Source organism: Lolium rigidum, chromosome 3 (assembly GCF_022539505.1).
Source record: "Lolium rigidum isolate FL_2022 chromosome 3, APGP_CSIRO_Lrig_0.1, whole genome shotgun sequence".
In the NCBI taxonomy this organism is placed as follows: domain Eukaryota; kingdom Viridiplantae; phylum Streptophyta; class Magnoliopsida; order Poales; family Poaceae; genus Lolium; species Lolium rigidum.
Genome location: NC_061510.1, coordinates 90,323,430 through 90,335,102, shown reverse-complemented (window position 1 = coordinate 90,335,102; position 11,673 = coordinate 90,323,430). Strand labels below are relative to the sequence as shown.

The window sequence follows — 11,673 nt, the reverse complement described above, 5'->3', positions numbered from 1 at the left end:
AACCCACCAAAACAAACAAACAAAGCCTTGATAAAAGCTGCCCATCCAATGAGTATATGAGACACATTCCCCCTTCAAGGAAAGGGCGCCACACCCACACACCGATGCAGCAAGCGGGGAAAGCAATCAAAGAGATATAGACAAAGCCCTTTTTTTCACCCCCTCTCTCCTCCCTAGCTATATATGATCCCCCTCATGCCCCAACCCTTTCTACAACACACACACACACACACAAGATCACAAGCACAATGCAGCCTCGCCTTTCCACCCCATAAAGCCTCCGTTGGCACCCCTATCCCACTAAGGAGCAAAAAGAGAAGAGGGAAAGGAGGCAAGCCAAAGGGCAAGGCGAGGCAAGGCAAGGTAGCCTAGGTCGCTAGTTGCGGGCAAGGGCACGTAGCTAGTGAGGTTAGCCCTTAAAAAGAAGAAAGCTCCCCCGACGCTTATGGCACTAGTCAAGAGCCACCACCAAATGTTGGCCTCGTCTTCAACCTCGTCGTCCTCCCCGTCCTCTCAGCAGCAGCTGCTGCTGCCGCCGGTGCCGCCTCCGCCCGTCGTCACCAGCTCATCCTGCGTCGCCGCCGACCAGCCCTCCCCCGCCAAGCGCAAGAGGCGCCCGCCGGGCACGCCAGGTACGCATGTAGATCATCAACTTGCACGTATGTTGATCGATCATACATGGTTGGTTAATGTGTACGTAAATAATGCACCGTAGATTGATTGGCTAACACTTACAAATGTAGACCCTGATGCGGAGGTGGTGGCGCTGACGCCTCAGACGTTGCTGGAGTCGGACCGGTACGTGTGCGAGATCTGCGGGCAGGGGTTCCAGCGGGAGCAGAACCTGCAGATGCACAGGCGGCGGCACAAGGTGCCGTGGCGGCTGGTGAAGCGTGCGCCGGCGCCGCCCTCTGGAGGAGGAGAGGACGGGAGCAACGGCGGCGGCACGGGAGGAGCGGGAGCGGCGTCGACGGCGGCGCCTCGGAAGCGCGTGTTCGTGTGCCCGGAGCCGAGCTGCCTGCACCACGACCCTGCCCACGCGCTGGGCGACCTGGTGGGGATCAAGAAGCACTTCCGGCGGAAGCACGGCGGGCGGCGGCAGTGGGTGTGCGCCCGCTGCGCCAAGGGCTACGCCGTGCAGTCCGACTACAAGGCGCACCTCAAGACCTGCGGCACCCGCGGCCACTCCTGCGACTGCGGCCGCGTCTTCTCACGGTACAAACAACTCCATGCAACGCCAACTTCTTCAGTTACGATAGGATAATGTTCCTCTGCTCTCATAATTCTTGTCCGGGTTTTTGTTTAAATTTGAATCACCTAGGTACGGTCGCACTAGAACGTACTAAGTTGCCGTAATAAGATGATATAACTAAACATCAACGTATTGTTTTCTTATTAGTAGTTGGGTAGCTTAATTAGTATCGATGGAGACAAAAGACAAAAGATGTGACGGTGGATTGCTGGGTAGCTTAATTAGCTCTGGGAAAAAAAGATTGAAGAGAGATATACTATGCATGTGTAGGCAGCCGACATGAATTAACTAGAGTTTGATCGATCCATCCATAGTTTAGCATGCAAGCTAGCTATAGCATATTTGTGTACGGACGTGGATGGGGACCTGGTCGAGGGTGATGACATATATCCAGGTCGAGTGGGATCCATGGTTTCATATAATGAAAAAAACATAGAAGCTTAGGGAGAAATGAAAAGCATGGAGATGATCATTTCGGTGGCGGATAGCGGTAGGACCGAAAATTCCACCGGGAAAGCGACCGCGCATCGACCAAAATCTGTCTCATCACCATTCTCCCAACACTCTGCTGGTGGGTACCTCTATATATCTCCCGTAAGCTCAACTCAAAGAAGTCGGCCTACCGTTCTAATTATGTTGCCACTCTCCTAACACACTAATTAAGCCTGTCGCAAAACCTGCGTGCATGCATGTGCCGTTATGCATACAAAATAGAATATTGTTAGGTAGCACTACTAGCACTCGAGGTTAATCGTGTTTGCAGGAGAAACAAGTTAACTGGCCGCCACCACAACTATAAAAAAAAGTACTATATATACCTCTGATTCCATGAAGAGGGAGTACCTCCGATTCCATAATACGTGTCGTGGTTTTAGTTTTAGTTTGGAAACGGAGGGAGTAAATACAATATGATTAGATCAGCCAACTAAAAAAAAATGAAAACTACTGTTACCTCGGAGTATTGTCATCTGATATCCTATATTTCGATGAACATAGTATTTTGGAAATTTTAATGGGCGTGCATGAAATTTATTGTCTCCTAGTACGTACCATCCAATTTTTCAATCAATGGCGAGGTGGCAACGTCCATCCCTAACCTTGCCACTGAGTCGTGCCCTAGATTGCCGCACACGATTTGTGTCCTAGTATTTTCGAGCAGTAATAAGTTAGGTTTTGTGAATTACAATCGATTGAGAATTAACTACATCTTAGTCGACTTCCGAAACATTCGATCGCGTTGTGGTTTGTGATGTCTTGTATGTTGCGTATGGACTGTGACTAACATTTTTCCCAGTTGCAAATAGGAAAAAAAAATCCAATCCATTAAATTTGCTTTAAGATGAAAAAAAGGTGCTGACATAAGTGGCATTCCCCCAATAAGTTTGCTCACTGGATACCGTGTGAAAGCCAAAAAATGTCATGTCTCGTGGAACAGGGGAACTACTGTTTGTACGGGGGTAGTGAATTAGTGATCGACCAGCACTAGCTAGGGGCTTTAGCTAGCAGTTTAGCCAGGTAGAGACAAGCCGCTCCCGTTCCTCGGACCCCGCTTGCGATCCACCAAAGTACAAGAGAGCGCGCGCGCACCACTCTCGATCGCTAGTTGCAACACGGCCCAGGACAGGAGGCCATGTGCTGCATAGACAAAAAAACAAGCAGCACTGGGCGTCTGGGCTACCTGGCACTTTAATAATTGGCACTTGGCAGCCACACTCCCTTGTCACTGACCGGGCACTCACATAGATCGTGTAACGGCTGGCCGGGCAGGCACCCGTGCACGTCCCCACTGCCATTTTTTCGTTTGTGAAATGTCCCACCAATTTATTAATAATCATCCATAGCATTTCAAAGTATTCTATAAGTATTTTCTCCATCTAAAAATAGTTGTCTCGCTTTTATCTAGATATAGATGTATGTAGATGCGTTTTAGTTACACATACATTTGTATCTAGATAATGTTGAAACAGAGGGAGTAATAAAAGTATAAGGAGGTCACCAGACCACCTTTCAACGACTACATAGCCCAAGGCGCCACCGTCCTCGCCCCTCCATCGGGAAAAGTTTGACGTAGTAGTGCTTATCATAATAGATAGACATGTTCGTCGTGCAAAGAACAAACGCACTAGAGCATCAACCATCGCCAATGATACGAAACGCAGATCAGGAGAGCTAGTCTTGAAAAGACACGAACATCAGATCAAATCCTAGTAGGACACACACTCCACATGCTCTCCACTGGCGCAAGGTGCGCCGCCGGAGCGAGGATAAAGGCAGGGAGGACGTTATTCTGATTTCAGGATGTCGCCACCTCCTCGTCACTCCGAAGAAGATATAGAAAAAAAAAACTAAAACAAAAGATGGGAACCCTCGTGCCGGTGAGAGACTAGGATCCTCCACACGTCCAAGGCCTGAAAGGCCATAGGATGCATGGTAGCATTGCCGGCCGAGGGAACAAAACTCTAGCCGACGCCTTCATTTTCCCCTCTTTGCGTTCGGTACCTATTCTGGGACAGCTCCCCGCTATGAAATTAAGATTGACCAGATGTTTTGTTTTTGAAGTATAATGGACACATTTACATTTTTTCTTGTTTTTCAACAGTATAAGCTTAAGCTTTGTAGTGAACAAACCGGTTCGTGCAACTCAGATGAATGAGTCGTGTTCAAGCAATGCAAGTTGGTGACATGCATGTGGCTCGATCGATTGGTTCAATAGTATTTCTCGCTGTAGAGCCCTGTGCACAAACACTCACCGCGTTTGGTCCCGGCCAGATCGAAGTACTGAAGTGATGCTTCGGGTCTCGTGGGCAATTAGTTGATCGATGATCCTGCAGGTCGGTCGGTACACGTTTTCGCCAGACCGCCCACCAGTATCTTGCTGGACCGATTAGATAGCGTCCGTCCATCCATCGAACGACCGGTCTCGTTGTCTGGTCGATCGGTACATGCCGTGTGTGGTCGCTTTCGATCCGCGCCAAGTGCTGAATTGCCGTATGGGCTCTGTAGGCGGGCACGGCCGACCGCGCGAGAGATCAAGGGGGCAATCATGCTGCAGACCTAACGTCAAGAATTATGGGACGTACGTACGTACGTACTCTTCCCGACTTGCAAACATGTATACAAGTACGTAACGTACGTCCTGCTAGTGAGAACGACTGGACAAGTTGTGTAGAAGCATAGGCGTCCATGCATGCAGGTTATGGATCGACTGTTGTGTTGCTTAATGCCAAGCTTTCTTGTTTGTGCTAATGGCGGTGTGTGATTCTGCGCGTGTTGCAGGGTGGAGAGCTTCATCGAGCACCAGGACGCGTGCAACTCCGGACGGATCCGCGGCGAGGCGGCTGGTGTGCCGCCGGTGCTCCCGGCGCTCCGCCCGTCCGTCATGAGGCATCCTGTCTCGGGCGGCGCGCCACCGACTCCTCCGCCGGAGCTCCAGCTCCTTCCGGCAGCCACCAAGGCGCCACCGACCAACATCTCCTTATTCTCGGCCTCCCACGAGCCCCACACGACGACGACGAAGCTGGAGCTCTCCATCGGCGGGCCGGACGGCGCCGCCCCGGACGACGACGGGAGGGAGGAGGTGCGGCGGGCCATGCAGGAGAAGGCCTGCGCGGACGCCGAGCGGGCGCGGGCGCGCGACGAGGCCGCGGCGGCGGAGCGCGCGCTGGAGGAGGCCCGCCGCGCGCGCCAGCGCGCCAGGGGCGAGCTCGAGCGGGCGTGCGCGCTGCGCGACCACGCCGCGCGGCTGCTCGCGCAGGTCACGTGCCACGCCTGCCGCCAGCGCTCCTTCGCCGTGGTGCCCATGGTGGGCGTCGTCGCGGCCGGCGGCGACGGGCACGGCCACGGCCACGGCGGCGCCTCGGCGGTGGCCTGCGAGTCCCTGAGGAGAGGAGCAGGGTTAGGACTGTAATGGGCCATCTAGCTAGTACATGCATGTGCAACATTTGCGCTCGCGCGTCGTAAGTACGTGAGTGCACGCATGCGCGCGCGTGTGTGTATGTAACCAAGGCCGGCCCGTGATGTATGTTGTTTGGCGATGAAAGAAGGAATGCTTTTGTATACATGTATGTTGTTTGGTGATGTATGTTGTTCACGCTCAAAGTAGAAAAGTAGAAATTGATTGATACTGCCACACCGTCGGCACCAGTATACTTTTTAGGATTCGGGGGATTTGGGCTAAATCCAATCCAACTTGTTCAAGCGCTAGGCTACAGCTGGCTGCAAACTAGGAATCATCAGCCACCTCGTGAGTTGTTCGATCCATTTAAGTGAAAGATTCTCGCACGTCTTATTATGGTACAAAAACGGTTCATATGTACCAATGTTTTTAGACTATGTAACATGTGTCTTTAACATTTTCACGCATCCGATTATGGTATAAAAACGGTTCGTATGTATTAATTTTTTTAGAGTATGTAACATTTGTCTCCAATGTTTTCGCGCGTCCGATTATGGTACAAAAATGGTTCGTATGTATCAGTTTATTTTCTTCAGATTATGTAACATTTGTCTCCAACATTATTCATTTAGTCACAAAATAATGGTACATTTTTTTACCAGTGGTACAAAAAAATCATATTGTAATATTTGTCTTTGTATATGTATCATTTTGAAAAATGCAACATAGTTTTGTATCATTTCTCTCGAACGCATCCAACATTTTTTTCCTAGCTTCTCTAACATTGTAAGAATATGTATGTAACATTGATGTAATTTCTCTGTACCCTACATAGAAAATGCATGTATCACATTGCTTATATTTATACAACAAAATGTGTACATACATGTATCAAAATGTGGCACCATATGTAACATCAAAAATAAACCCAACAAAATGACCTTCACAATCGACAAATGAAGGTATTGCCATGGCCGATTCGAGATCACCGGCTAACAATCCGCCGCCCGTGAGGTCAACCAGAGATAAAATTGATTGAATCGCCTGGATCCCCTACCAATTTTCCACGTCGGAGATCGTCGAAGCCAAATCCGATTAAAATCTCTACCAACTTTCTTGGGGAAGTCATATTCTTCAGGGCAGCGAAGTGTGACGAGCTCGTCGTCCATTGAGAGGGATCCGCCCGCCGAGCAGCGATGCTAGGCTGCATGTGGTGGAGATTAGCTGCCTCGTCGCCAGCCAGGTTCGGGAGGGAGCTGGAGATCCAGCAGTGTCCCCCACGTGGAGGAGCAGATTGGCGGCCGACGCGGCGAGGAGCGGGGGCGGTGGCCGATGGTGCTCAGCAAGGGCGCCCCTAGGCGGAGGAGTAGCGCGGTGACCGTCCGGGCGGACGAGCTCCACCATGGCCTCACGCATCCCCCGCGTAGAGGAGCAGATTGCGGGCAGTTGACGCTAGGCGAGGAGCAGGGGAGGCAGTCGGTGGTGCTCACCAGGCGCTCCCCTAGGCGGAGGAGCAGCAGCTACGACCGTCCAGGCTGGCGAGCTCCACCATGGCCACGAGAATAAGTAGCTAGGCGTGGGGGCAAGATGCTCGCGTGAGCCGCTGGGGGATAGACTTTTCCTTGTAACAATGCATAACTAGTGATAATAACCCACCGATTACTGAGCCGTGTAATAGAAGTGGGCTTAAGAGTTCTAGTTATAATAACTAACAGCCCATACATTTGAATACTTAACAATCCATATGATTGAATACCCTGATAGTCCATACAACCGAATACTTAATGGTCCATACAACCAAATACTTAACAATTCATACAACCGAATACTTAAAAGTTCATACAATTATTTCGGTCCATACAACCAAATACTCCAAAGTTCATGCAACCAAATAGTTAAAAGTTCATACGCTTATTATGATAGATCCAGAAGCGCCTTTTCACTTGTCAAGTGGGAGGATATCAACAAGCCTGAGCCTAGCCTTCCCATCTTCAAACCATGCACCACTCTGAACCTTGAAGCTAAAGATGCAAATTTCTCCCCTTCCTTAACTTGAATTCCTCCAAAACTTTTTTCCAGCCACTCGTCATAATCGCACTTCCATTCTCCCCCGTCCTCAGCCGAACATACTTCTATGCAAATATAGTTAAGAAGTTTAAGTAAACTAGATAAATAGCATACATCTAACCGTGTACTTTGGGCATTGAAGTTGCACCTTAGTTTCCTCCTCCTCATCACTTCTGTGAGAGTCATCATCTCCCCTAACAATGTCGTCGCCGCCTTCGTCATATCCATTGATCATGTAATCATCATCGTCGCTAGTGCTAATGTCGTTATCATCACCGCCACTGTTGGTGTCACTATCGTCATCGCCACTGCTGGTGTCATTGTCGCCATTATCATCTTCACTAATCACGCCCTCATCATAGTCAGCAGGGACAGTTTCACAAGCATATTCACTCATGACAACATTATCATCAGTGAAGTTGTCACTGCCATCGTCTCCACTGCTGATGTTAATTACATCCATAGTGTCCCTGAATCAAACAAACATTCCAAGATTTTGAGCTTTGAGTTTAGACAGGCAAGACGGCAACAACATTAACAAATTCATAAACACTGCAATAATTAAAATAGTTAACATTCCCTATGCATACCTACATCAATAGTTAAAATGCATGTACCTGAATAGTTACCTCACACATGTCTCACTCAGATACTGAGATTTAACTCACACATGTCTCAAAGAGTTTTGACTTCATATATTTTAGCGTGATAAAATCACAACTCCTTGTTACTTCTATTTTATCTAGGTTTCACTCAAAAATTCAGAGTTAACAACTACTAACTTAGCAAGAAGTAGGAGAACCCTAGTGACTAAGGTTTCATGAGCAAGATGGTCAATACATGCAAGCTCCTAGTGATCTACTAGTAATGGTACATGAGTGGGAGATGTGGCATCTCATGGAATAAGAAAAAATGCAGGAATAAGGCACATGGAGCCATTTCCATTCCATACATTTCCATGAAGGAATAACACACATGAATCCATTTCCATTCCATAAATTTCCATGGAACAAACACCCTATAGCTAGCAATTAATTTTTTTCAATTTATTACAAGAAAATTTTGGGATAGGGTTGAGATTCAATTAAACCCGTGCTATTTAGCATCACTACGAGCAAATCAAGTTTGGTATTCGTGTGCTTCATTGATTTTGAAAGTGAAATATATAGACCATAAAGAGCATTATGTACTTTCCTTGTGAAATGTATAACCAGATCAAAACATCCTAAAAGCTTTGACAATAGAAAAGGCAAACAAAACCCTAAAACCTTGACAATCCATATAGAGAAATTCTGATACTAATTGCAGCATCACACAAACTACGGAAGTCACAAGACTAATTCGACTGGGCCCGACGCCAATTTTGCAACCTACGAGATCCAATAGAAGGAGGACGCTATGGGATCAAAGAGACGGGATCCTACTAGAGGGGAGGAGAGGAGAGGAGGGGCGGGCGGCGGTGGAGGGAGAGGGGGTACGATGTCACCTTCTTGTGCGGCGGCGAATTCCCTCTTGAAGCGGTGGAGGGAGTGAGAGGATAGATCGAGTGGATTAGGGTTAGGATCCTCTGCATCGTGGCCCGTATATACTTATTTTGTTTGTAAATACGCATGCAAAACTTTCACTTAATCAAATAGATCCTCTTGCCAAAATATTATAATATCATTTGAAATCCTAGACAGATCAAGGGTTTTTCCTTATTTTCTTTTCATCTTCATCACCACGAAATCAAGATCGCGAACATGAGGAGAAGAGACGTGGAATCATCCCACCATAGTAACTTTCACACCTGGTTTACAGATAATGTGAATTCAGAAATTGAGAAGGGGTTGAAGTTTATGAAGACAATTCCTCTTATATCGGAAGCCATAAATGATGGTGAAGAAATATAACACTTACTCTATGAATGGGTGCCATTTCCATACGAGAAACATGTGATGGGGTATCACTATGTGCAAGACTTCTAGCTACTCTAGTGAAACACAATAATCCAGCATTATGAGATATTCAATATTATGCTAAAATCGCAGATTTGTTTTTAGCCGAGCTATATATTAAAATAAAGTACATGTGGTTATATTTAAGTGTAAAATATAACCACAATAATCCAGCCCTATGAGAACTTCAATATTATTCTAAAATCGTAGATTTGTTTTTAGCCGAGCTATATATTAAAATAAAGTACATGTGGTTATATTTAAGTGTGACTGGGTTTAATCTACCGGAGTAAGAAGGGACTACAAATTTGGAAGAACTAAGGAGAACTTCAAGCATTTGCGTGATGCAAGGGATATCTCTTCGGAACATCTATATTTGTAAGTCAAGACAAACAAGTGTATTGTGTGCAAGATCCCATTGAGCCTCAGTGGCATGCCATCGTGTCTCCTCCTAGTAGTGTTTCTTTGTTATGATGTCTACTAATGATAGTGACAATGAAAACTAGCTTAGTTGGTATAGTAGAAAGTAATGATTTCTTTGGTAATATTGAAACATTTTTACTTCCAGATCTAAGCATGATAGGAAGTTAGGAGATAAGGAGAGATGAGGTCAATTATAAGTTGACGAAACCAGGCCTCGAACCCAAAGAAATGTCTAATGGGCAAGTGTTTCCAAGTTTCCTAAATTTGGCTGGAAAAAATCTATGATTTCCCTATACAAGCAAGTTGAATGCAATGTTTTATCGTTTATCCAACTTTACTTTTCGTGGCAAACATGACATAGCAATGCTTGTGTTTTCAATTTAGAATTGCATATATGACGAACAAGAAGTGGATGAGAGAGATGATGAGAATGCAGGAGGAAAATATGAAGAAAGCAAGGTAATGAATAACAAGATGAGGAAGAAACCCCTTACCCTTAATTTTATAAAAGTGAATGGCTCAGGCGCGCGAAGGGAGCGCCCGCTGGAAGAGACCCAGCGCGAGCCAACGTGCCCGGGGCGAGCTAGAGAAGGCGTAGGCACTGCGTGACCACGCCTCACAACTGCTCGCGCATGCCATGTGCTACACGTGCCGGTAGCGCTCTTTCTCCATGGTGGCCATGGGCATCGCGGCTGCTGGCAATGGACACGGTGGCGGCTCGGCGGTGGCACGCAAGTCTCAACGATCTTGCGGTCATGTGGATTGCGGTTTAGTCTGGTTCGAATCTCACAACTCCAGACATAATTGTACGGACAAAACATCCAGAAAAATAAATACAATCATCTTTTATTGTAAACAAATGCGTCATGGTTATTTTTTTGTTTTTGTTTCTTGGCAACTTAATGACGCTTTGCCGCTTGCACCATCTAGATTGGAACATCTTGGAACGTTGACTGAATATGTTGATACTCAGGTACGAAACCCAAAGCACTTCCAGGGCATCCCCGTGATGTATGTCGTTTGGCGATGAAAGAAGGAATGCATTTGTATGTATGCATGGCACTACGGCATATGTTCGCACCTCTAAGTACAAAAGTATAAATTGATTGATACTACCATACCGTCCCGAGCTGCCACGCCGCCGCCACCAGTATACTTTTAGGGATTTGTGGGAATTATTTCGGCTAAATCCAATCCAATTTGGGCCTGAGCTAGGCTACAGCCAGCTGCAAACTAGGGAATCATCAGCCACCTCGTCAGCCGTTCGATACACATAAGTGAAAAATTCTCGCGTGTTCGATTATGGTACAAAGTGGTTCAAAAAGGATCATATGTTCCAATTTTTTCAGAGTATGTAATATTTGTCTCCAACATTTTCGCGCGTCCAATTATGGTACAAAAATGGTTCGTATGTATCAATTTTTCCATATTATGTAACATTTGTCTGCAATATTTTTCATTTAGTCACGAAATAATGGTATTACGAGTGGTACAAAAAAATTGGAGTGTATCATTTTTCTCTATGTATGTAACATTTTGAAAAATGCAACATAGTTTTGTATCATTTATCTCGAACGCATCCAACATTTTTTCCTAGCTTCTCTTACATTGTACGAATATGTACATAACATTTATGTAATTTCTCTGTATCGTACATAGAAAATTCATGTAGCACTTTTCTTATATTTATACAACAAAACATGCACATACATGTATCAAAATGTGGCCCCATATGTAACATAAAAAAATAAACCCAACAAAATGACCTTCACAATCGACAAATGAAGGTACTGCCATGGCCGATTCAAGCTCACCGGCTAACAATCTGCCGCCCGTGAGGTCAACCAGAGATAAAATGGAGTGAATCGCCTGGATCCCCTACCAATTTTCCACGCCGGAGATCGTCGAAGGCAAATCTGATTAAAATCCCTACCAACTATCTCGTGGAAGTCATCTTCTTCGGGGCAACGAAGTGTGACGAGCTCGTCGTCCATGGAGATGGATCCGGCCGGCGAGAAGTGACACAAGGCTGCATGTGGCGGAGATTAGATGCCTCATCGCCGGCCAGGTTCAGGAGGGAGCTGGATGAAGGAGATATG

General features: G+C 46.6%; 1 protein-coding gene across 1 annotated transcript; it reads left to right on the top strand.

The window, feature by feature from the left end:
• Positions 1-445: 445 nt before the first annotated feature.
• On the top strand, positions 446-5,159 carry LOC124697471 (protein indeterminate-domain 16-like). Its single transcript, XM_047230057.1, has 3 exons — positions 446-632; positions 744-1,215; positions 4,529-5,159. The coding sequence occupies exons 1-3, from the start codon at positions 446-448 to the stop codon at positions 5,157-5,159; spliced, it is 1,290 nt and encodes a 429-aa protein (XP_047086013.1).
• The last annotated feature ends 6,514 nt before the right edge of the window (positions 5,160-11,673 follow it).